Here is a 27,382-nt window from a genome sequence, read left to right as displayed (position 1 = left end):
TTATTTCATTAAGTCTATGTTAAGGGACATCTGGAAGTCGTTCAATACGTTTTTGAAGATTTGGAGAAAAAGAACTTGACGTTTTTATAAACTGCTAGATGCTTCAGTCAAAATCAGTTCTACATACATTTGTTTTTCCGCATCTGAGGTGTAAAAGTTCTTATAAGAAACATAGCAATCCAAATAAAACTGAATCGTGCCAAGTTTCATTGACAATACCTGTCGGAACATTTTCTTCAACCTAGTCCTTCGTCCCTGACATTACTACGGCTAAATTGGCTTTGTTCTAGGTAAATAGGGTACTTTTTGCAATCCCAGTTTTCTATACCTGCGCTAGATGCAGGTAGATAGATCTTTGACATCCGTCCCTTCACCCATCCGTTGCTTCTGTTACTGCTTGAAGCATCTTTCAGTATTCTCAAAAACGTGCAACGAAACACTTACGATGCCGGCGATCAACGAACATCAACAGATGTGGCTACCAGGAAATTTTATCATCGGTGAAAATGTAATCGATCACCACCAGAAGATTATTCCAGGGTAAGAATTGTCCAAAAATTTGATCAAAACTTGTATAACTTACCTTGAGCTTTCTCGGGTTCATAGTATCCATGGTGTCCCACTCGTAAGTTTTGCGGTTGAAGCTGCAAAAAAAAGCGTGATCGAATTCCAAATTTATTAGCCAATGTGCAGAGAAAACGTTTTTTTTTGCATTAGTAAATCACAGTAACACCCACCTAACGTCTGGACGCGTGAGCCCCGCATATGTGCTGAATCCGAGTACACCTGCGACGGCAACGCCAATAATAACGACCAGTGGGATAACCTGAAACCGAAAGTTGAACGTTTATAGAATCAGTTCAGTAGTGTGTTTATAATGCTCATTAGAATACTATCGGGGGAGTGTTTCAGCGAGAGTCTAGACGCTGTTGATTTTATTTGTTTCGCCTTTTTCTTCTAAGAAGTGTATCTAATTTTTTATTTTCTCTGTTTCGTTTTCTTTTTTTAAACAGCACCGGAACCTTGGACACAACCGGCTTATTGGAGCATGATTTACACAATGCCTTGGTGCCAATCAAAACTGCAAACCTCCTCACGCCACAGGCCGCAGCAGTCGTTGCCCAGCAGAGCAGGTGAGCGTTGCAAGATTTGTTACGGATAGAATTGAACTATTTTAACCGTGTTTGCAAATACTTTACAGAGACCAACAACAACTGCAACAACAACTACAGCAACAACAACAGCAGGACCCGAAAGCTCAGCCAAATAGTCAAATTACCCTCGTCAGTAATGCTGCCACCAACACTTGTCCCAGTGCAAATAAGGCCGGCTCCACCAATGGCAGTTCGTCCGGTCGCTCGACACCGAACAGCACCAGCGACCCGGCTCCAGGCAAACTTTTCGTTGGCGGACTCAGTTGGCAGACGTCGTCGGAAAAGTTGAGTGAATATTTTGGCATGTTTGGCAAAGTGACTGACGTACTGATTATGAAAGATCCCATCACGCAGGTATGAATGACTTTTTTTTGCAGTTTAGAACAGTTGACAAACTTTTTTTTTCTAACAGCGGAGCCGAGGATTCGGATTCATCACATTCCAGGAACCATGTAGCGTAGACAAAGTTCTCAAAGTGCCAATTCACACGTTGGATGGAAAGAAGATCGACCCGAAGCATGCGACTCCCAAGAATCGGCCAAAAACGCAATCGAACAAGACCAAGAAGATCTTCGTCGGGGGCGTTTCGCAAGACACATCGGCCGAGGAGGTGAAACAATATTTCAGCCAGTTTGGCAAGGTCGAGGAAACTGTGATGCTGATGGATCAGCAGACCAAACGTCACCGTGGCTTTGGGTTCGTCACATTCGAAATGGAGGACGTGGTGGATCGGGTGTGCGAGATTCATTTCCATACCATCAAAAACAAGAAGGTCGAATGTAAGAAGGCGCAACCGAAGGAAGCGGTGACACCGACGGCACAGCAGCTGCTGCAGAAGCGCATTCTGCTGGGAAATTTGGCACTGCCCATCGCGGCACCAGCCGCAGCTCGACTAGTCGGAGCGGCCCAAGCAGCCGGACAAGCGCCACTGGTCAGCCAGCTGGCCAACCCAGCGCTGATGGTGCAGGCCCAAGCGCAGGCTGCCCAGGCGGCTGCCGCGCACGCCGCCCTCCAGGTGCAGAATGGTTTCGGAAAAATGTTCACCGCCTATCCGCCGACGCTGCATAGTTTCAGGTGAGTTTTTGCGGTTTTTTTTGTTTATATCGTAAAAGGAATTGACTTTAATGTCGGTTTTAACCTCATAAGAATATTTTCCTTATAATAAGGGTAGAGGATTTTTTCCAAATCGCTCTAGGTAATTCGCTCAACAAATGAAATAGTTTTTTCCTGAGCTTCTAAGCTCAGACGACGATCCCAGACACAATATTCAGAATGTGTAATCGTAAGATTCAACAGATCGAATCGGAAATAAACCAATTTAATTCATCTTTTCAAAGCTGAAAATTCGAATACATAAGAAATTTTAACGTTTGTGTTGGTATGGGCAAATTCAACATTTTGTTCTGGAAAACGAACATTTTTCTCTTTTAATTTTGGAATCGAGGTATCGACCCAGTACCTCTTAGGGAATTTTTTCGTCTGAACAACTTTGCCCAAGACCGTAACTTAGTATCCCTTCAAATAACCGAGCTATAACCTGTTGATGAAGGTATGGCTTGTGGGTTAGATTGAATTGCCTGCAATTCCAATAAAGGCAAGTAGAACCTTCTAGGCCTAAGCTGTCTTAGGACAACCACAAATAAAAATGCCAAAATATGCTAAATGCTAAAGAGATACTGAGTTAAGGTTTTAGACAGTGGAAAATTTCCTTTACAGAATTTATAAATTGGCACAAAAATGATTAGGCATGGCTCGGTTCCAAGCTTTAAAAAACCAGGTTCGTTTTTCAGACCAAAATGTTAAATTTTCCATACAAACATGAAAGTTGAGATTTACTCGGTAGGAGCAGACGTTTTAGAAGAGTTCTTCGTTGCTCTATAGTTGGCAGGTTAAATTCTTACAATGTTCGAAAAATGGAAGTAAAACATGATAATTCAACGGCAGACTGCGAAGAGCATGTCGGAAGCATAATTATTTAATTTCTCGATGCAGTTGAGGTGAACTGAATGGAACGTGCCCAAAATTTTATGCCGTAATTTAATTGTGCTCCTTACGTATGTACAGAACAAGGTACTCAAGCTGTAGATGTCTTTGAAGTTATGCGTGATCTTTCCTTCATATAAAACAGTGTGATACGTAACACTGCTGATCAATGTAGAGATATGTTTGTCGAACGTCAATCTTATGTCTTAGGTGAAGCTTAAGCCCTTTACAACAGAACCTCTTCTATTAATTTGCTCCTCGCCCATGATCTATTCGAAGTTCAAAGTGATTCAACAGTTCTCCATTTTCTTACATTTTTAGACAGTTTGCGAATAACAATTTAGGGGATTGAATAATGGTGTCAAGATCATTCATAAACAACATGACTAATATTGGCCCAAGAATACTTTCTTGAGGAACGCCTGAAGTTTGTCTAGTTTGTCTGTTTGTGTTGCTTCAATTTTCACAAATGCAAAATGGTCTGTTAAGCATGAGACACTCCATTGAGTGGCTAACTTGCGCTGAAATCGTTTGTCACGATTTTCGACCTCAAGAATATGTGTAATTCGACGTATTGTTAGGGTTTCTGTCCTTGTCTACTTTCTAGACGTTGTATTCTATGTACCATCATCACAATACCATCCTTTGGAAAAGCTCAAATGCAACCATTCGGAGGCAACGGTAGTTTCCAATCTATTTTACATCAGAATCATAAACAAAAATCTTTGTGAGCATCGACAGGTTCTAGTTCTTTAATTTTTTTCATTCTCTCTTATGTCCTTATTGATCTTCTCGTCGAACTTATAGATTTGTGGATGTCGTTTCTGAATTCTGGATGTTTAAAAAATTCCAGTATAATTTTGTTGAATCTTCTTAAAATATGTCAAGTTCCTGCATGGCGTTTATGTTAATATGCTAATTTCTTCTACCCTTCTCGTTTCAGGTACGCGCCCTACCCAATGCCATCGGCATCCGCCGCCCACGCGGCCGGTGCAGCAACTAGCGCCGGACAGTACCAATCGGCTGCAGCAGCGGCAGCAGCAGCAGCAGCAGCGAGCCAATCCCACCACCCGCACGCCCAACAGATGACCGCGGCCACTGCCCAACCCCCGCAGGCCGGACAGGTGACGGCTGCTGCCGCGGCGGCAGGTCATCCACAGCAAGGGGCCAATGCTGCCGCAGCCGCCACGCATCAGCTAATGCCTGCCGGTCTAGCGACGGCCGCCACTGCCAATCCCTATCAAGGTTACAGTCTGGCCAACGTCGACATGTCCAGCTTCCAGGGCGTGGACTGGGGTTCGTTGTACGGCATGGGAATGTATGTATAATTTTCTGCTTCCCCCTACTCTTAGTATGTTCTTAGTGCTTTCTCAAAGAATAAGGAAAAAACCAAACCTGATCATACGCGTGCGGCTACATATAGTTCACTCTAGTGTGTATATGGGTTTCCTCTATTTGTGTTTTGCGTGGGACTACTACACAGTAACACTTTGTAAAAGTGGAACGGATCGCAGAGTGCCCAAATGCAGCAAGCAAGCCCACTGAAATCATCAACAAATGTGCGCGTTTCTGCCATCAGTTTACTACATTTTATCCTAACAAATGCGCAATGTTTTAATAACTCAGTATCATCAATTATAACAACCTTTGTTCATTTTAACGCTTAGTCTAACGTTTGTTTGTAAACAAGTAGAAACATTACGTTTACTGGGAATGTCGGACAGTTTTGTAAAATAGAACAAACACAGTGAAATCAATACTCCAAAACATACCAAGCTTCCGAGTCATCAGTAAAAGATATGCATTATTTTAAAACCTTAGGTCTCGTATGGTAGCAATAATTGAAACCTTATACTGTAGTAGGGTACAACACACATCTTAATACTTGTTTGTAAGAAAAGTGCTCTTGTCCATTCCAAAAAAACTACTTAATAGGCTGTAATACTTAACGTTGGCGCATATCGCAAACCGTTTGCTCACACACCAGACCCTTTCGAACAATCGTTGTGATAGAATTGAAACCGCGAGCGCGAAGATTGAAGTAGGTAGTTAGATGCCACCATGGGTGGTTCCGATACGCAGCATGTGTATCGGCTACTATCGGGCGACTTCATCGCCACGCGTTTGCGATATGATGTCCTTAATACCAGCGGCTAAACGATGAATAGCTTGTAATAGCCATAGCAAAGAACGCGCGGAAGCAACAACAAGCAAGCAAAAAAAAAAGATCGAAGCATGACAACAGTATTGACGTAACGCCACTCGGTGGATTTCTAGATTAAGTCTGTAAGCGCCGCCCTGACATATTCCGCGAAGTCGTCGCCACCCGCTCCTTCGTCGCACTCTCAGTAGTGTATGTATGTTTTAGTAGTTATTCGGTTAAGTTATGGATCTCGTGCTTCAATAGCTCTCTCTCTCTTTTTTCTGTATACTCAATTTTATTATCCGACAAAAACGTAGAGTACAAATAATCCTTTCGTTGGAATCCGTTTTTAAATGGTATTGTTTGTGTTGAAAATTTGCTATGTTTTCCTATCTCTTATGGTTTTCGAACTAAAAAAAGAATGCGAAACATTGTGGTAGTTATGTCACTTTACGTTAAGATTTTTTTACTCTGTAAAACATTTCAATTTGATTTGAGCGAGCATCTAATTATTCACAGTATTCCTTTAGACGGTAACTTAACGAATCGTAATGAACTTATTTGAAACTAGTTAACTTATGTAACGAACGTTCTGCGCGAAGGGACGCTGTATTTATATTATTACCTACTATTTGTACATTAAACTTGCCGTTCGGATGCCTGCATTTCCATTTAGTGTTTCGGATCAGTTTTCGTTAAGTTTGCTCGCTGCAACCAACCCCCTGGCAACTTGACAGTTCTGGCGAGTTTCGTGTGCCTGATTGAAATCCGCAGGTGTCGCTTGTGTACCGCTTGTTTACATACTTTTCGAGCCATGCGTATGGAAAGGGCAGATCATCAAATGTGGTGCAAATCATAAAATTCGAATGAATGAAAAAAAATTTCAACCGAAATTATTATTCTCATTGAATATTCTACATATTTATTTATTGTATAGGAACAGTTTTCCATAAACCGAGAAATGTTCTGCTATAATTTGAAAGTTTTGTTATACTAAAATTATCATATGTATAGCAGTTTATAAAAATCATTCGACGATTGTTGTGGTAATGTTTTGTTTTACATTTATTTTGTACGATCGTCATCAATAGTTTTGGTGGAAGGGGTTCTTTTCCCAAAAATCTGCCGTATATCAGTGAATTATTTTGATCAGTCCAAAAGTTTTAAACGTAAACGTAATACAGATTTACGTCTGTGTGCCCTTTATTCGACTGAACTTTTGAAAACAGATTCATTTTACGTATAACTGAACTAATTTTCAATTCTGAACGTTTTTTTCATTTGTTGAATCGGTTAAAAGAAAACATATTTCCATATGCGTCCTTCCGACATGTTAAGTCGCTTGATTTTCGATTTGACAGAACCAGAGAACCAGAAAAAACTGGCACACGCGATTTGTATGGGAAACGTCAAGTTGCCAGGGGGTTGGCTGCAACCGACTTTAATCCCAAGCTGCTGTGCACACTCGTAATATCATTTGACTCTAATGAACCGAAACAGTAAAACACTTTCCAAATTAATAATAATCTGTATACAAAGAGCTTGTCGCTGTAGTTCTCTGACTTTTTTTTTAATATAACCATATGTATGTACATGTTCAAGAATCTGAATTACACTGATTGATCGTATTGGACTTTTATTTATATTAGGTTTAGTTTTAGTTTTTACTTTTATGGCTGATGTTCCGAGCAATGCTTTTTTTTTATTTCAGGTCAATAAAAGTGCAAAAAAAAACTTTGGTGCTGTCTTTATTTCTGTTTCTTTCATTATTCTTTACTAACACCCACACATACACACATAAATGGATGTTCTAACCAATTAAAACAATATATTTTCTCATGTGATCTACGTACGTGTCGATATCTTCTCTCTCGTTATTTCACTTTCGTTTTTAGTGGTCATGTTTTATGTTTGATTTGAACGACAAAAGGGTTGATAAAAAGGTAGCTTGAAATGAAACATAGAACTCAAATCTCTCAAATCTCAAATCAAACTCAAATCAAACAAGTATCAAAATTTGAAAAGTCAGTCTTCTGAAGCCACTCAAAAAAGGCATGACCGATTCAACGGGGCCAATGGCTAATTGAATTTATTAGCTTACATGTAGATATTCGGTTGGAGTAACAACAACTTGTTAACTCGTGTTCTACTATCTTCATCATTTGCGTCACAAGACAAGTAGGGACAGAAGGGGGCAAATATATGCTTATTCATCTAACCCGGAAACGATTCGCACCGCGCCCATCTTACTTCCCTTCATTCATAGACACACCGTAATCGAAACCTTCAATATGGCTTGTGGTTTGTTGGTTCCTTCCACTCCTTAATCGCGGTTGGCTGATTGACTAATAATACTTTTGTGTAATTCCGAACCCGGTGTAGAACTAATGTAGTCCGTTGTTTTTTTTCTCTATCATCATCCTCTATTTGCGGTGTGTAAATAATAGTTCGTATCGAGCCCTAAACTTGCCCGATTGATACGTTTTTGCTGATGATGCTCTCTCTATCTCTACATTCTTTGTCATGCGAATTTTTTCAGAATTTTTCCGGAGACGCACTGTTGAATGAGGATACTGAAGTGCTCGAGTTTTTTCTTGAGGTTTAAACTCTCCAGCGAAAGAGTGCTACCGGACTTATCTTCGTGTGATGATTCGAGTTCGGTAATCGAAAAAAAGAAACAATCTTTTACACGAAATAAGAGCGAACTATCCTAGCACAAACAAACAGCGTAAGTGATCCCAATGAAGTGATAGCATTTCCCGATTGTATGTTTTTTTTTTTGCGGAAGCGCTCCCTAGCGCCCAAACGACGAGAAGTAAGGACGAGGGGCATGAAGATTGCTACTACTAGCTACTACCTACTTTTACCTAGTTAGATTCCCAAAACATTACACAACTACATACACTTTTAATACTATGTCAAAGACTGCCTTATTTTATGCGTTTTGTGGTATATATGATTTTGTAAGTGATTTTAGTATACTCGTTTTAGGTTATGATTTTCCGTCAGTATTTTTTAGGTTTATTTTCAGTGTGTACATTAGTTTTATTTATAGCTTAGTATATTTTTTAATGGTTTTCTTAAAAGACAGTGATTTCCAGGACGAGTGTGATTCAGGTATTTTTTAAACTTAAATATTTGTGTTCCTAATGTTAAGATATCCGCTTTGGATTGGTGGGTTGCCTCACAAAAAACTTCTTTGAAGTACTAACAAAAGAGCTTAAAGTTGATAGTACTGTGGTGATAGTCAGTACTGTGACTGTAGCTAAATTAAAAAAAAAAATGAAATCTTGAAACTATTCGTTAGGAGAAATTATTCATCTGTTTGAGAAGAGTTTCGTTTCAATACTTATACAGTCACCAATGCTTACATTTATATGAGCGTGTAGAACGCTACCAATGTAAGCATTGTACTCTTAAACGGTTTCAGTCAATATTTATTTGATGATATCTTGTCGAATTTTGCATTAAGTCACATGACGCAGTACTTCAACGTAAATTTACATTGAAACAGTGCCAAAGTAGACACACTTTTGCAGTGAAAATTTTCAATTAAAAAAAAATTTTTTTTGACGCAGTATTCTAACGTAAATTTGGGTAATAAATTAATTTCGATGTTAACGCAGTACTCCAACATAAATTGTCAGTAAAAAAATACCGATGTTCACCTTTTACTCCTGTGTGAATTTGGGGTAAAATAGTTCTGATGTTGACACAATACTCCAACGTGAATTTGCAAAAAAAACATTTTAGATGTTCCAACGTTTTTGTTTTCAGTTAAACAGCAGTGTTGAAATGAATAATTAGAGGCTCGCTACTGTCCTGCATGTTAATGTGCTTTAAGTTTTTATTTCAGCTGCTCGGATTCTCTAAATGTTTTTTTTTTGTTTTATGAATACATAACTTTCTTATGTTTTTAGTTACTTGAATAAACTTTTAAGTTTAATTGAAAATATTGGATTTTGAGATGTAAATACTCTTTTGTTAAATTTTGAGTTTAACTTTTTTTTCGTAATCGAAAACGGATCAATCATGTAAATAAACCTTTTTGTTTTTTTAGGTTGTCTCGTTAAAATCATCTCGACTAGCCAAATTTCTTGTTTATACTAGTAGGTATCGATTGCTTTTACATTTAATCTATCTTTGAGTCCACCAGTGCACAGTGTAGGTTGAATGATGAAACTCGGTTGAAACATGTCAAAAACTCGTGCTACTTCCTTGAGTTTGTAGGTTCATTTCTTTCCGCATCGTACTGGTATCGTTTTGTAAAATATGAGAAAAATCAAGCAAAATTAGTTAGAAATTTACTTTAAAAAAATTAAGGGGTCAGTAGAAAATTTGAGTAGTCTAAATTTGATTCCGAATAATTTTGTACCATATTTATCAAATTTGTAAGTTTTAGGTGCGATACTTTGCTAGCCAAGTCACGCTACGAGAAACGTCTTTCCTGCGTCGAAGCATGACATTCCCGTTCGTCGTAGTGAGGCGTTTCTCCGAAACCAAACATCAGATAATCATAATTTGACGTTTAAACAATTTGTTGATGTTTTAATTGAGAGTTTTTTTTTTCATCTTGAAATTTAATCCCGTAGTTAGTGTATTCCCGTGGGGGACGATCAGTACCTCCTACCGGAAAAGGCCCTCTCGCTGTATTCTATGACAATATCCACCGTTATTTTTCTTTTAACGTACTAGACATATAGTGAATGTTTCCACCTTATCAGTAATGTAGTGATGTTATTGGATTGGACGATTGAAGCGACGATAAATACATATCCGTTATTTGATTGTAAAATAAAAAAAGTAACGTATTTCGAAACGTTGAAGATCCACAGATAAATCGTAACTATATATTGTGTATTCAGACTAGGTGAAGCAAAAGTTGATGAAAAAATTCGTTCTTCCATTATAGGCAAGTAAAGTACATAAAATACAAACACGAGGGAAATGAAACAGAGCTAAGCGTAATGTAAGTTTTTAGTAGAAAATACTTGAGCAAAAAACTCTGTGAGTGGGAAGGATTTCGGCAGGGTTTGATATAGTGCGATGTTTTTCTCCTGCGGGATACTACTGAACTGCAGTGATAGCTTTCACTATTGTCTTGGTTTCGAGTGAGTATTTGAAGTCAGTTACAGGAGACTTAAAATGTGGAATGACTTTTCAAGATGTTAGGAGCGTGTGGGCACAAGAGCTTCTCAAACACAATCAAAATGATTGCTGGAAACTTCGACTCAACTGTGAAACGTCAAAATTTGATGGCTTATTTAGGTAAGCGTTAGCAAGTACACCTACAAAAGGGTAAATCAGTAAGCTTTTGGCCGATTTTATTTTGACAGAAGTTTCTTCACCAGGTGACAATTACAGCCAGTTGACGTGAAGATGTCCCGAGAATGCAAATGGAGCAATTGGTCAAGATTTGCAAGATGACACTTTTGAATACATATTAGCGAAAAACAGGGTGCGGTAGGAAAAAGTACAACTCCATTCCCTTTTTTAGTTACTTTAAGCAGTTCTTTGTACATATTTTACAAATTCACTAGGACTCAGCTATTCAGATGCTGACCCAGTACTCCAACGTAAGTTTGCAATGTTGGTGTTGACACAGTAGTCTGACGTAAATTTTCAATTCCGAAATTGCAATGTTAAAGTTGACGCAGAATTCCAAAGTAAATTTTCAATGAAAACAACTGCTATGTGGACGTAGTACTCCAACATAAATTTGCGATGCAGAACAAACAATGTTGATATCGAAGTTTACGCCAATTAAAATTGCAATCCAGGAAAATTAAAGTATGAACATGTTGACGCAGTACTCCAACGCAAATTTGCTATGCACGAAAAAACAACTTTGATGTTGGCGCAGTATTCCGACGTAAATTTGCTATGAAAACAACTTCTATGTTGACGCAGTACTCCAAGGTAAATTTACAATAAAACAAAAACAAATTTGATGTTGACGCAGTACTCCAAAACAAATTCAAATAAACACTGTCAACAGATACACGTAATTACTTAAATAAAATTAAATCAATGTCAAAGTTAAAATATTTTCGCATTGTATCCTAACGCAACCTGTACGAACAAGGCTTTATGATGTCAACCTAAGAAATTCAGTTTATTCGATATAAAAAAACCTGGTGAATTGTTCCAAATTTCATTCGGAAACACCTACTCAACTGGATGTTATCAATTCTCGAAACTTCCATCAAAACAAGCTTGTGCCATTCCGCAGCTGCAAATCTAAATTGTAAACTTCGAGTGAGAATTTAGAATGGGTTAGATCAGGCTCCATCTGCCAAATCATGAAGCAAAATAAAAAAAACCATAACAAAAATCGCAATATTCTCTACAACTATGTTGATATATTGGCATATTTTCCGGGAAGGGAGGAATTTTTTCCGACCTTCCCACAAAACATCAATCAACAAACCCATTATTGTGTACAGTTATTGTTACATCGCAGTAAAATTTATATTATACGGGTGCCCTCTAATATCAAGTCTGAAGCCTCGGGCATCGTTGTTGATACTTTTATTGGAGATTTAGGGTACATAAGTCTTAACAAAAAAAGGAAAATCTGAGGGACGTAGCTCATCTCATGACAGTTGTCAAAGTCACAACACTTTACACACAAAGCAAAACTAAAAGTGCAAGAAATGCGAGGGAATCATCGCGTGGACCAAATTCAAGCTAAATGTAAAAGCAAGCGATACGAAACTAAATAAACGGACTTCTCTTCCGAGAGCTGAGCTAAGGTTTTCGGCCCAAAAAATCCTAAATAATATCAAGTAACGTACCGCTAGAAAATCTCAACATGAAAACGAAAATACAAAAATCAAGAGCTTTGGAGACAAGAGCAAATACTTTGGAATGCTACTGTAGATTGGATGTTATTGATACAACAAAATAAAGTTAAATAATAAAAAACGAAAGTTCATGCAGTAGATGAATAAAAGAAGAAAAAACACACACAAGTATGAATACTATGAAAATTATCCCATCGAATTTTGAATTTTGCTATTTTTATCAATTTTAATAAAACAAGATAAAAAGCAAGATTGTCAAACGTAGATCATAAAGAATTTATGTAAAAAAAGGCTAACACAGAACGTAAAGCTAAATGTTATGAATTCAATATAAAAGAACTTACTTAAAATTGTTGAACTACTCGAATATGCTCGGTAAGGGGTACAATGTTCTTACAAGTGAACATCTACCGAAAGAATTAAGTATAATGAATACGAACAAAATTGACACACTGAAAAATATCATCATCAGTTGGCAATTTAAAAATGCATTATATCTATGAGAGTAGTATTATCAATTAACACAGAAGAAGAAAAATCGACAAATATCTAAAAATAATAAAAAAAAACAAGCAACATTTATCAATGGCAAAAAAGTATTACAATAATAAGAAACGTAACTTAAAACAGCAGCAAGACGACAACAAAATTCAGCTATCTAATTGGCGGCTTTTTATATTCACTTCTTTTTGATCTCCCAATCTCACCAAAAAGAAAATATATTTAAAATAATGTATGAAAGCGAAGAAAAATAAACAGCTATCAGGCACTCACCCTTCTAGGATGCGACCGATTTATTCGGGTTGCGCCAAATCAGTGCAAGCAAACCCGATCAAAAAAGCACCCGCGTGTATAAAGTAACCTTTTCCATCAGAGAATAAAATTAGTTTGCTATTCCCAAGACAAAACAAAAACTATACAAAAACTGAACTAAACACAATAAAGACAAAGTTGTTTCACGCTTTAAAGTTGTTAAAAAAAAGTCGAGAGTATGTGTAACACATATTTTTGAGAAGTTTAAAGTAAATAATTGCTCGAATATTACAACAATTGATCGTACTGTTTTACTTTTCGTTGTAACGTAAGCAATGGTAACCGGAATCAAAACCAAAACAAAAAGCGAAAATAGTGTGATTTCTTCATTTCCGGGGCAGTCGTCAGAGTAACTAGTAATCGAAAGACAATATATGTATGCATCACCGAATTTAAGTTGACCTTCCATCAGTTTCTGAAGCAATATCGATTCGATTTCAATTCTGTTCAAGTTCGATTTCGAATAACGAAAAATGCTCATTTAGGAAATACATGTATATTTAGAATATCCAATTTACTATTGAATTACACTACAGTGAATGGTCATCATTTGAAATCATTCTGGTAACAAACAAAGCATTTTGGAAGCAACAAAAATTCTCTTCTCGAGTGTTACTTTTATGAAAAGTACCCTACCTATATCAGCAAATAACACAGCAGCAGCCACACGACACCATTTGGGAGGAACAAAATTGACAATACTCTTCATTTTCAAATGATACAACAAAATATACGCTCTCTCTAGTATTCAAAGTTTGAATGAAGCTTACTCGATAACTGTTTATATTGTATCTTCTTCCGGATGGAGAATGGAGGAAAAAAACTTCGTTACACAGCTATACACTAGACAAGAGAGGAAAATAAAAATACAAGAAATCATCGGTGTGTGTGAACTTTTATGGACCTAGCCAGTGGATCAAAGATTATCAATAAAGTAAGTAGGACCCGAGCGGATTTCCGAAAGAGCAAACACAAATAAAAAAATCAGAAAAATAATCCGCAAAAACCCGAGGGGTATAGCACATTGTTTCATGTGAAATAAACCGAAAAGCAATACATTTTAGTTCTTTTTTAAGGTATAAATACACAGAAAAAGACAAACACAAAGCTGTATATGGAGATAAAGAAAAAAATATTAAACAAAAACAAAAAAGACAAAATATAATTATACACTAAATTATACACTTGAACAAAAAAAAAACAAATTGCATCAATAAGACAACAAAGCGAATTATTATTACTCTTTTTATTATTTTTATAAATGAAAAAAAAAAAAAATAAACTAAACAAACCTAAGAGCAAAAGAAAGCAGAAGCAGCAAAAAGCAGTGCAAAACACGAAAAATACACGAAATGATATATTGCATTAAAAAAAATCGATTGAGTCAAACGTTAATCCCTTCTAAGTTCCGTTTCATTGCACTCAATTTTTTTTTTCACGAAAATAAAAGAAAAAGAAAAACTAAAGAAATGGAAGAGGTTTTTTTTCGACTAAAATAAAAACCATTTGCTGTTGCAGTTCCAAAGTAAAATGAAAAAAAAAAAAATTTCAAATCCCGTTTGTTGAGTGTGATTTGGTGTGATTGATCTCGGTTTTCCGGTTTCAACTTTTTATTTTTTGTGTTGTTTCGTTGTCGTCTAATTTACTTAATTTATTCAATTGTTTATTTTTAAACTGAGATTTAGAGCTCAGAACATCAAATCAGAAAAAAGGCTTAAAAAACTTCAATTTTGAAATCAAATCCTGAATAAAAATTAAGAAACTGAAATCAGAATTCACTAATAGTTTCAAATATCAGATTAAAAACTTTAATTAAGAATAATTTTTTTGAGTTTTGAAACGTATATCTCTGAATTTGTATTTTGAATATGGATTCTGAATTTAAATTTGTGGAATTAAGATAGGACATGATTTTAAATCTGATTTCCAAAATCTAAGATTTAATTTCGATTTTGAATCTGAAACTTGTTTTCTGTCGGAAATAAAATTTAAATTTCTGTAGGTGAATTTTGAATCTGAATTCTTTGTTCTGAATCTGAAACCAGCATCTTTATCTGAACTCAAAACTATCGATCCTGATTCCGAATTTCAACTGTGAATATGAAGTATGAATCTGAATTCGGAACCTTAATTCTGAATATAATTTTTGAATACTAAACTGAAAGCAGAATTTGAACACATTATGAATCTGAGTTTTGAGCTCTGAATCTCGGTTCCGAATTCGAAATCTGTATTATGAATCTATATTTTGAATCCAAATTCTGAATCAAAATTGCTGTTAGGTTTCTTTCAGTCTTTATTTATTGATCGGGTTGCCTAATCAATGCTGAATAAAATTGGGAATTTTGAGACCTGAATTCTGAATCTAAGTTCTGAATTTCAATATTAATGTTGATTCAAAATTATTAACTTTTATAAAATATAAGAACCGAATCTGTATTCCGAATCTGAACATTGAATTTAAAATTTTCAGGAATAAAAAGTTAGCATCTGAACTCTACATCTCAATTCTGATGATCTAAAGATTAGACTTTGATTATGGATTGTAATTTCAAATCTGTAACCTAAAATTCTGAACTTCAGGATCTGGTTTCTGAATTTAAGTCCGAAGCTGATTTATGAATTCTTTTGAAAATAAATCTTTTCGAAATCTGAACTCTCAATCGAATAGCCTAAACAATTTGAATGAAATGTTGAATCTGATTTTTTATTTAAATCTTAATGACAGAATTTGAAAATTATGAACTTTGGAATTGAATTTTGAATTCTGGATCCTGATTCCTGTTCAATGAATTTGAAATCTGAATCTTATTCCCCAATTTAAAATTAGGTCTAATTTCGAATTCGTTATTTTATTTTCAACCCTGAATTTCCAATTCTCTATACTGTTCCCTATTAAAAAAAATCATGCGAAATGCTGTTGCGTTTTTTATCATTGAAGAATCTAAAATCCGAATATTGAGTTTTGAAAATTTGTAGAAAATTCTTTAAAAAAGATGAGTAGTGAAATAACTACTAAACTTTTAGGTACTGGATATTTTCTTTTATTTTTCTTAAGATTATTTTTCGAATACGCATAGATTTTTGTTTTATTCGACCTGTTTGAGCTAGGAAACCGCATTTTGGAGTGTTCCGAACAAGTGTGAGTGTTATTTGGTACCGTTTGTTTGCGCATTTTAAAATTTGGACTAAAACGGGTGTAATTGAATGATAAAAAATAACTTTTTTTTTAAAACTAGTATCAATTGATTGCAGTGAAAATGTAAGGAACAAAAAAATTCAAAAATGAAAATCTTCCGAAAATTACCTTCAACTCTGCACAGAAGATGGCTGGCCCATGAAACGGCAGAAAAAAAAAAACCATAACTGGTACCGTTCTTAAGACCTACACTGAAAGCTACCCTAAAGAACTGAACAATTCTTTTGTGCAGTCGCCAGTTTTCAATTTTCGTGAATTGCATTATGCTAATTTCCTCGCTAAGCACATCATCGCGATCCCCGTTCGATAGAAAGGGTTGTCGAAAAGGTAATGTGATAAGCCTTTACTACCGTTTAAATACCTTCTTAAGTATACTATTGTTTTCGATTGATTTTACCATTGAGCCGTACTCGTATGTTTTTGAGCATCGCTGAACACAGACCAACATCATGTTAATTCGAGTATTTAGGCAATCACCTTGATTTATGTTTCTGAATCACACTCTCCGTTTGCTCTATTAGTAGTAGTGTCTTGAGGCAGTAGTAGTTTGCAGTAAGTACCAGATAATAGTGTTAAGTCACTTGTACGTAAATTAAAACAACAAACAAAAAAAACAATTCAATGAACGATTGAACCGTAGAAAGTATTGTTAGACTGTCTCACGTAAATATATCCTGATGAAAGTAATACAACATACATACTGATAGAAATGCATTGAAAGTATTATTAAATATTTATATACCTTAGTACCATAGCTACTTATTAGTGCATCTGTATGGATTGCATATACATAATAAAAAAAAGCAACCTAGTACTGTAATTATGGCCATTTGATTTGGCACCCAATACAAATAAAAAGAAACCAACACGATGTGTGCGTTTGAATAAATCATATTGGTATACAGTAGTGATAGAAACAAACCAATGTTTATAGAATACTTATTGCAACAACAAACAAACATGCACACACCTATTCTAACAAAACAAAGCCACTGACCCTCTCACACACATACAGACAAACAGTAAAAAACCTCTTTGAATCTGTAGTTTAGTTCGTTTAAGTTTCTCCTATTTATTCGTAACTTTTTCTTTTCAATTCTATCTTAGTTCGCTCTTTGCTCCCACACTTAATACTTCAGCCAAGTTTTCTTGTTGTAAGTCTAGTTTCAAACCATTAATTCTAACGTATTTAGTCTTCTGTAAATCACTTATCCATACAATGGTTAGGGCTTCAACCTAACAAACATACATACTCAAACAGCTTCAAACTACTAAACGAACTCCCGAATTTAACTGAATCCCCAATAATCGGTGTAACACACCGAAAAAAAAAACCCGAAATGGATTGTCAGAAAGTCTCAATGTTGCCGCGTAATTTGGTGGTGGTAGTGTGATATTCACGTATGTTTTTGCTTTCTGTCTCAATAGATTAGAGTAGGTACTCGTTGAAACAGTTCACATTGTACAATACAAGCGAAACGATATCAATAGTTTGTGTTTCGATCAATACATTCCAGTGTACGTTGTGTGCTACTGATCCCTTTTGAAAAAAAAAATATTCAAAAGTGGAACGGTAACCCAATAAAATTGTGCGCTAATAAAGAGAACCATACTGTTTGGAAAACGTAAACGAGCCAATACGATGGATTTTTTTATTGTGCCTTTTTCCCTATTGAGTATTTACTATTTAGACTTCATAATTGCAACATTCATGCGAGAGAATTTTCAAATTTTAAAACGTAAGTTTACGCTAGTTTACACCTTAATTAGTGTTTGGGTTTGGTGCACCAGTACATTGCGTTGAGCTGTTTAGACTAGAAGTGAAAATTGATTGCTTATAGAATTGTGTCATTCCTTTGTTGATTTTGTGTAATGTTTTTCTTAATTTGGTTAGTACAACTTAAAAGTTACCTAAATACTGATTTTTGTGAAACCCCAATTATTCCTACTTTGCTTTGTAGATTATGTTGAATAGTTTTATAGTAGACGTATGATAAGTATTATTCCCGTTTTTTTTTTCAAATTTATCTTCTTTCAAAATCCTTTTGACGTACCGAGAAAAAAATTGATTCATTCCAACTTTTACAAAACGTTTTCTCTACGAATCATGAATGTTGGTTTATCACCAACAGTGTTGCAATCTTGGTGCAAATTCTTCAGCTTAATTCGATCCACAGATTTAGTTGGCTAGTTCTTACATATCCAAAGGTTGAACTAAAAAAAACGAACATATTTTAAATCGTTTCCATTAAAACATGAACCTCAGTGTCCTATATCAATGTAAAGAGAAGAGACTTTTTCCTGCGACCACAGAAACGAGCATCAAATGAATGAACTCAAGGTCTTGTCGGACCAAAACATCCCGAATTGGTGTTTCAGCTATTTTCCCGTTATGCTGGAGGATAGCTTAAAACTCCCGTCTAGCATCCATATGTCTTCATAAGAGTTTCCACAATCCGAGACATAACACGGATGAAATCTCTAGTTAAATTAAGTCCTTTGAACCAAGCTTTGGTTTTTACTTTAGGGTGAATTGAGTAAAAAAAACCTTCCTTTTGCGCCTTCGTCCCATGAACTCTGTCATTCGTTCATAGCCATTTCATAGGCGATTGCAAAGTACCCATGATGAAGCTTAGTTCTTTTAGAAATGGGACCGATACGAATGCGTGTATCTAAAAAACCATTCGTTTGATCGAAAAACTGTCTATGAAGAAAATGAAGGTAATCTTATTAAAATTCATGAAACATTTACTTACTTAATGATCCCGCGCCGATCCTCCGGTGTATAGGGCCGTGGTAAAAGACCTCCACTGTTGACGATCTGGAGCCAGCGTCTTCACCTGGTCCCAGTCAAGATTCTCGTCGACAGTTCGGATTTCAGCGGCTAGGCTTCGCCGCCACGAGTTTCTGGGTTCTGGGCCTCTTCTTCGATGACCTTCTGGATTCCAATCTAGCGCCTCTCTGCAAATCTCGTTTTCATCTTTTCGCAGCGTGTGCCCAATCCATCTCCACTTACGTTCCCGTATCTCGATTTCTAGCGCCCTTTGATGACACCGGCGATGTAGTTCCTCATTCGATATCCCAGTTGCCAGGCCACCAAGCGCGGATGATATTCCGCAGGGCAGTGGTTTACAAATACTTGCAGTTTTCGCGTCGTCACCGCATATGTGCACCAAGTTTCGCACCCGTACAGCAATACGGATTTGACGTTTGAGTTGAAGATTTCGGATTCGTTGAAGATTCGGAAGAGATCTGGCGTGACCGCCAGATGTTTCGGAGACTCGCAAACGCAAATCGGGCCTTTCTGATCCGGGTTTCGATGTCTTTCCTGGTACCACCATCAGGCGTTATCTGGCTACCAAGAAACTGGAAGCCCTCCACTTTCTCAACTTGTTGCCCAGCTACCATGAAACTAGAGGGATTTCCTGTGTTGATCGCCATCGACTTGGTCTCTCCGACATTGACTTTTGAGACCTGCTGCTTGAAACTTTCGGTGAGGTCGTCGAGTTTGCTCTGCATGTCCCGGTTGTGTTTGAGCGAGCAAAACAATATCATCAGCCAGGTCAAGGTCGTTCAGTTGCTCCATTGTTAAAGGATTCCACGGCAATCCTCGGTTTGATGCACAGTCAATCGATCCAGTCAGAATCTCATCCATTACGATTAGAAAAAGTAGCGGTGATAAGATACATCCTTGTCTCACTCCAGCAGTTTATTTATTTATTTATTTGATAATATATCAACGGATCACATGTTGATCGCAATGATGAAATGAATATAAAACAAAGCAGTTTAAATTATATATCTATAAACGGGATTACGCACTACGCTGTTCTCGATGCTGTCAAAATTCTTCTTTTAAATAATTCCCTCGATGTATCAAAATCAAAATGTTCGGAATAACGATTGAAGGTCCTGATAACGCCAATCAGTGCACTATTAGCCCCATAGTTGTTTTGACGAAGGGGAATGTAGAGCTGTAAATTCCGGTCTCGAAGTCCTCGAGGACGAACACTGAGGTTAATCGATTCCAAAAGCGAAGGACAGTCAATTCTCGATGCCAAAATATCGGAGACAAATAATGCTCGAGTGGCTCCTCGGCGGGCTTGTAGCATGTCCAGGCAAGGCTGCAGCGATTCTCGTAGCTTGGGAGGTGGAACGGGTCAGACCAGTTCAAATGGCGTAGAGCATTCCGCATAAAACGTCGTTGTACAGCCTCAATCCTATCAGCGCCATTCTGGTAGAAAGGGCTCCAAACAGCCGATGCATACTCCAGGATGGAGCGAACAAGGCTGCAGTAGAGGCTTTTTAAACAATATACGTCTTTAAAATCCTTCGTTACACGGAATATAAAGCCCAAGCATCGAGAAGCTTTATCAACTATATAGTTGGTATGTGTCTTGAAGTCCAATTTTGGATCAAGAATCACCCCTAAATCCTTGATGTGGTTCACACGAGCGATTGGATGGTCCAAAAGAAAATAATCTGCAGATATAGGGTGCCGTTTGCGCGAAAAAGTTATGACGGAACATTTACTGCGATTCAACGTCAGGCAGTTGTCCTTGCACCAGGTAGCAAACAGGTGGAATTGCCTTTGCAGTGAAGCAGTGTCCTCTGGGGTTTTAATTGCGTTGAACAATTTTAGATCGTCGGCGTAGGCGAGTTTCGGTCCGTCAAGCATAAGAAGAGCATCATTAAAATAAATTAGAAAAACAATCGGCCCAAGATGGCTTCCTTGTGGCACCCCTGATGTGGCAGGGAACTGTCTGGAATACGAATCCGCCGATCTAACGGTGAGTTTCCTTCCGCACAGGTAACTGCGAAACCAGTCCAATAAGGAACCGCAGATGCCTAGACGTCCGAGTTTGGCAAAAGCTATTTCATGATTTACCTTATCAAAGGCAGCGGACAAATCCGTATAAATTACGTCAGTTTGGATACCCGCTGTAAATCTGTCTTGCACGAAAGATGTAAAAGTCAATAAGTTTGTACTCGTTGAGCGCTTGGGCATAAAACCATGTTGATCGTTTGAAATGTATTGCTTACAAAAAGAGAAGATAGGATCCAATAGAACCAGTTCGAATAATTTCGCAACAGCACATAAGGCGGAAATTCCTCTGTAGTTATTCACGTCCCTTCTGTCCCCTTTTTTGTGCACAGGGAACATGTAAGCGTCCTTCCACAGCGAAGGATAGACAGCTTTATCGAGCGATGCTTGGAATATTCGTTTAATAGGAAACAATAAATGAGGCATGCAGCGTTTCAAAAATGTGGCAGGTATTCCGTCCCAGCCCGAGGAAAGGGAGTTTTTCATTTTAGCGGTCGCCTTCAAGATATTCCCTTCTTCTATGGCAGCGGTCGGGGAACCGGGGTAAATTACCCCAAATGGGGTAAAAGGGAAATTCTTGGGGGTAACAGTGAATATTTTGTGAGTGAAAAGTGTATATTTTCATTTCCCCCCTGAGGCATTCAGAGAGCTCGCTTAGTGTTTACGGATACGTTTTTTTTGCTCTTCGTCATGGGATAATATCAACTCAAAAAAAAATTTTTTTGGGGTAATGATTTAAAAAGTTTTCCGACCCCTGTTCTATGGTAATGTTGTTTAGAGAGAAGTTCAGGGAAGGGACATTTCTTACAGCGTTAACTATTTGATCGGCAGAGATTGGTTCATCAACGAAAACCCTAGAAAATTTTTTGGCGAGTAGATTACAAATATCAAGGTTCGAACAAGCCGTTTCGGCATCCAGGAACATAGAGGTTGGTACTCCAGACCCACTCCGCTGATCCTTGACATGTTTCCAGAACGATTTTGGACGTTTCTTGAAGTTACGTTGCAGTCGCGTCAAATAGTTCCTATAGCATCGGCTGCTAGCTTTTTTATACGCAGAATTAAGTTTACGGTAATGGTTTTTAGCGCCTTGTGATTTGTGCCTATTATAATTGCGAAAGGCTTTGCATTTTAAAGTTTTCATCTGGCGTAATTCTTTGGTGATCCAGGGAGCTCTTGAATTTTCATTCACCAAACGTTTCGGAACATGACGATCAATAATATAATTGATGACATGTGAAAAAGTTTCAGCCGCAGCATTGGGATCAGATAGTGCAAGCTCGGATTCCCAGTCTATAGAGTCTAACACTACAGAGATAGCTTGAAAGTCTGCTTTATTATAGTCAAGAAAGAATCCAGCTGGTTTCTCAGAAGAAAGATCCAAGCGGAAACTTCAATCGAGATGAGCAAAGCTGGATGATGACGAACCAATTTGACCAAAGGCACGGGAGCTAATTCAATTGTCGACATTCTAATTCCTTCATTCACGAAACATAGATCAAGCATACGTCCGTTTTCATTCTCGACGCTATTGATCTGACGAAGTGTGGCTGTGCTTATGGAGTCAAAAATAATTCCAGAAAGTACTGAGAATGAGGAACAAGCTGGGTCAGGATATAAAAACCCGCCTTGAGAGGGAAACCATTTGATACCCGGTAAAAGTTACCGGGATTGGTTCGGACAAGACACCGTCGTGCAAGACCTTGCACGAAAATGCCTCGTATTGTGCTTCGATGAGATGGACTAGTTTCCCTGGTACTCCTCTTCGCCTTAGAGCCGCCCAGATGTTTTCAGGGTTAAGTCGGTCGAATGCTTTTTCGAAATCAACGAACACCAGCAGAAGAGAGTCCTGGAATTCGTTGATTTGTTCCAGTATTATTCGTAGCGTTGTGATGTGGTCCACACATGATCGTCCGGATCGGAATCCAGCTTGTTGCCGTCGGAGTGTAGCGTCGATTTTCTCCTGGTTCTTCCGGTGCAACATTTGTGCTGACAGGGCAGGGTCGGCTTTCAGCATTTCAGCAGGGATGCAATCGATCCCAGGTGATTTGTTGGATTTCAGGTCTTCGATTGCCGCTTCTATTTCAGCCAGAGAGGGTGCTTCCGAGTTGACGCCATTTATGCGACTTACGGCTGGCGATTCAAGCTGCGGGTTCTGTTGGCCATCGCTATTCGTGACTTGGAAGAGTTGTTCGAAGTGCTCAGTCCATCGTTTGAGCTGATCTGTTCGATCGGTCAATAACTGACCTGCTCGGTCTTTTTCAGCGGCATTCTTGTATTAGTCCTTGCACCACTGCGGCGGCGAGAAATGTCATAAAGTAATCGGATATCTCCATTGGCGGCGGCTCTTTTTCCCTCTTCGGCTAGGGAGTTTGTCCAGGCTCTCTTGTCTCGTCTACAAGCTCGTTTAACTGCCTTTTCCAGCTCCGCATATCGTAAGCGGGCGGCTGCTTTGGCTGACCCGGTACATGCCTGCTCAATTCCGACTTTCGCCTTTCTTCGATTATCGACCATCCTCCAAGGTTCATCCGACATCCATTCACTTCTTCTTCCACAAACTTTACCGAGAGTACCATGGCTCGTCGTGATAAAGGCATTCTTGATTCCACACCACTGTTCTTCGACTGTTCCGTCTGTCGGCAGCTCCGAGGCTCGGGATTCTAGCTGTTAAACGTATGCCTTTTTCACCTCTGGATTCTCCAACCGGCGGACGTCGTACCGACACCCGACTTTCTCCTCGCGCCGTTGGACACACGCAACTCTCAGTCGTATTTCACCAAGGACGAGGTGATGGTCAGATCCAATGTCTGCGCTTCGTTTGTTGCGGACATCAAGAAGGCTCCTTCTCCATTTTCGGCTGATGCAGATGTGGTCAATTTGATTTTCTGTTCGGCCATCTTGGGATACCCAAGTGACCTTATGTGCTGGTCGATGGGGGAAGAGCGATCCACCGATCACCATGTTGTTGTTGCCACAAAATTCTACAAACAGCTCTCCGTTTTCGCTCATCTGTCCCAGACCATGGCGCCCCATGATGCGCTCAAGGTCCTGATTTTCGGAGTCAATCTTTGCGTTGAAGTCACCTAAGTGGATTTGAATGTCACCCTTCGGAATTTCCTCCACCACGCTGTTCAGTTGACTGTAAAACTGCTCTTTCTCCTGCAAATCGGCAACGTCAGTTTGATTTTTAGTCATCTGGATGCACTCCTGATTGCAGAGAGAACATGTCGATGATTTTCTCACTTGAAGTCCACGTGGGAGCAAAATCATTTAAAAATTTACAAATAATAATGGAGATATATAAAAAAAACTAACAATTTTTAAACTTAGTGTTTCGAGACACTGAAATTTAAAAATTAAATTTTCCAATTTTCTTCAAATTATTTTTTTGACAAAAAAAAAACATTGTCATCTGACTTTGAAATCAGTTCACCAAACCAAAGCACATAGATGACTTATATTCGGTTAGTACGCTTCTACTTTTAGAAAAATCAATTTTCAAACGAAATTTCCAGTTTCATACAGGAATATCATAAACTCACTTTGGAATTACCCAAATTGACCTATCGTTTATCGCCATTCTCTCTACACTTCCACAAAAAAACAATCATTAATCCCTCTCGATGAATCCACCTGTTTGACTAACCGATAGCATATCATTAATGTACTCGTAGGTTAATCAATTCTCCTTCCAACTACCAAAAACAGAAAAATACAAAACATCAGTCATGCATACCTTTATAGTATCCTATACTATCACAAAACTCCCTGTATGAAAACAGATTTGAAATTAAAAAAAAAATCACAAAACAACCTATAGTTGCATGTAAAAAAAACAGAATAACAAAGTATTGTCATGAAAGTAAAAAAAAAGTAATAGATCGAAACTATCGCAGATATATTCGCAGAAATAAAAGCTAAACAAAACAAGCCAATTGTTGTTTTGAACCAATTAAAATTAAACAAAAAAATACCAATAACTTGTGTAGTGTATAAAATAGTAATAAACGAAATAACAAAATATCACTCTGATGGTGATGTGGAGGAATAAAATCCAAATCAACAGCAAAAAAACATTTTGTAGTAGCAGTAGCTGTAGAATGCAAATGTGATGTAACAAGTAGTATTAAAACCGTTGCGCGTAATTGTGGTAGCAAAACAAAAACACACGTACACAAACAAACAAACAAACACTCAAACATACACACTCAAAAACAAACATATTTTCAAAGCAAATAACGTACTTTGTAGATATTAGTGAAACCACTGGTTGCCGATTGAATAAAAAAAAAACAAACAAGTAGATTGCAAATAAGCGAATAAAAACACCTAAACATGAATAGCGCTCTCCCTTTTTCTATCTTTAGATTATCTTCAAGCCTTAGTTTATAGTTTGTAACCTACTATTACTGATTGCAATGAGATTATTTTTGTTTAACTATCCTAATTTTAGTTGTAGTGCTATGATAAACAACATACAAACAGAACGTATCGAAAAATGACACATTAATTTGATTATTGGTAGATCGCATTAAGATTATCTTTCTAAGTTTCTTTCCCCATTAATTTTAATATTTTTATCGTAGTTGATGCAGCAAAAGTAATCGTATCGAACAACTCTCTTTGACATTTTGTAAATGGCACTCCGATATTGTTGTTACCCAACTTTGTCAAAAACCACTAAAAACACCCATAGTTTAATGAAGCCTTTGAACCAGTAACTGTTTAATTTTGTTTTAATCAGCCAATATCTACTTAATGAAAACATAATAATACCGATTGGAACCAATATATTCGTAACGGAAATATTAATTACAATAACAACAACAACCGCAAACAGCAACAAGATTAAGACAAGAAATCAATGAACAAAAAAACAATAATTACAGGAACTAAATATTCACACGAACCATGTTTGAAGTTGAAAAATAAAGCATTAGTAGTTTAAACAGAAACAAAAAAAAAACCGTCGTAGTTAGTTGTTTTCTTTCGCTTTTTTCGTATTTCATCTATCACCTTTTTGGAATTAACCAAACAAACTTTTTTCCATTTTTCACCAAGCAATAATTGAAAAGAAAACCCACCCACCCTTTTCATTTTGTGTACCAAACAGCAAATTTTCGTTTCGTATTCGATTAGAACAACGGAAACTCTTAAGGTTTCGGCACCGTAAATCTCATTCTAGATAGTATAAAAAAACTAAGCCCTTTCTAGAAGCTCCCAAAGCCAAGTCGTGTACTCTGTACTTTTCATCTCTCGTAGTTCGCAAACGTTTTTTGTTTCTGTAAAAATCTAGTGTGTGATCATGTAAGTATTGCAATCGTTATTTATTTAGTGTTTAGTGTTTAGATTTTAGATTAGTTTTTCGTTTATCTGACTATTGCATTAGTTGGCGCTGAGGTGTAATTTTACAATGACAATAAAAAGTCTTAGAAAACTTAAACGTCAGAAACCAAAACTTAGAAATTGCCATTGCCAACTAGTTGCACTTTCCATAGTTGATATAAAAAGTTAGTTTAAACAATTTGCATTCATTACTAACTTGTTTTTTTACTCTACAGAACTAACCCATTTGTTTCTTTTTGTTATTTATCAATAGGCAATGAATGCACGATTGCATGTCCAAATGTTATTGTTAGTTTTTTTTCAAACTTTTTGTTCAAATAACCAACGACTCGTCTTATCGTTCTATAATTTGTTAAAATAAAAAAAAAAATCTTAGGCCTTAATCTTCAGAATAGTTTAACCGAAACATCTTCCCTCTCATTAGTATCCCATACGGTGCAGGATCTGGTGTTCATCTGGAACATGACCGATCCGCTGGTGGTTAATCCGGAAATCGAGCTGCCGCAGCTGGACATCAGTAACAACTACACGACCGATTGTACGATCGAATACTCGACTGGGAATTTCACCTGTTTGGCAGTGGTTTTTAATCTGAGGCGGCGCCTAGGCTATCATCTGTTCCACACGTACATTCCGTCGGCGCTGATTGTGGTGATGTCCTGGATCTCGTTCTGGATCAAACCGGAAGCGATCCCGGCCCGGGTTACGCTCGGAGTGACCTCGCTGCTCACGTTAGGTAAGAATTGCAGTACAAAACACTGTATTTTTATCAATTGAATCTTTATTTTGGAAGGAAAACTTCTGATTGATGGCGACCGTTAAAAACTTTCAACGAGCTGCATAATGGTTGTTGATAACCAAAGAATAACTGCCCCAATATCGACTGTACAATGTACAATTTAAAAAACATGTGTGATATTGAATCCGTCTGTTATCGTTAGCCATGGCCAGAATGATCGAATTAGAGTACAACCTGCCGTCACCCAAGGACTGTTCCCTTAAAACTTGAAATGTCAGTTGAACATGGATAGCACAACATATTTTGTATCTTTCTGTAGCTTTGTGTGTGTTTAAAGCAGTTCTGAGTGTTCTACTTAAACTTGAAAAAGTGTT

General features: G+C 37.4%; 2 protein-coding genes across 5 annotated transcripts in view; one reads left to right on the top strand and one right to left on the bottom strand.

Annotated features, from left to right (window-relative positions):
- Positions 1 to 27,382, bottom strand: part of LOC129751472 (uncharacterized) — a 56,660-nt gene that overhangs the window by 13,291 nt on the left and 15,987 nt on the right. For all 3 annotated transcript variants that reach the window (XM_055747012.1, XM_055747011.1, XM_055747013.1), the window contains exons 4-5: positions 738 to 826; positions 584 to 644 (exon numbers count right to left, since the gene is read on the bottom strand). In XM_055747012.1, the coding sequence (XP_055602987.1) occupies positions 584 to 644; positions 738 to 826 (150 nt within the window). The remainder of the gene's footprint in view (positions 1 to 583; positions 645 to 737; positions 827 to 27,382) is intronic.
- On the top strand, positions 202 to 26,891 carry LOC129751467 (RNA-binding protein Musashi homolog 1-like). 2 transcript variants are annotated; one of them, XM_055747005.1, is made up of 6 exons: positions 202 to 540; positions 1,014 to 1,133; positions 1,202 to 1,508; positions 1,567 to 2,228; positions 4,081 to 4,455; positions 7,820 to 16,715. In XM_055747005.1, exons 1-6 carry the CDS (start codon positions 338 to 340, stop codon positions 7,842 to 7,844), a joined length of 1,692 nt encoding a protein of 563 aa, XP_055602980.1. In that variant the 5' UTR covers positions 202 to 337; the 3' UTR covers positions 7,845 to 16,715. The 2 variants fall into 2 exon arrangements, with proteins under 2 accessions (XP_055602980.1, XP_055602979.1); XM_055747004.1 differs by lacking the exon at positions 7,820 to 16,715 and adding an exon at positions 26,694 to 26,891 and having other exon boundaries at positions 203 to 540.

This window comes from Uranotaenia lowii, chromosome 3 (genome assembly GCF_029784155.1).
Source record: "Uranotaenia lowii strain MFRU-FL chromosome 3, ASM2978415v1, whole genome shotgun sequence".
In the NCBI taxonomy this organism is placed as follows: Eukaryota; Metazoa; Arthropoda; class Insecta; order Diptera; family Culicidae; genus Uranotaenia; species Uranotaenia lowii.
The sequence above is the reverse complement of the archived record's forward strand: the minus strand, read 5'-3'. Positions and strand labels throughout refer to the sequence as shown.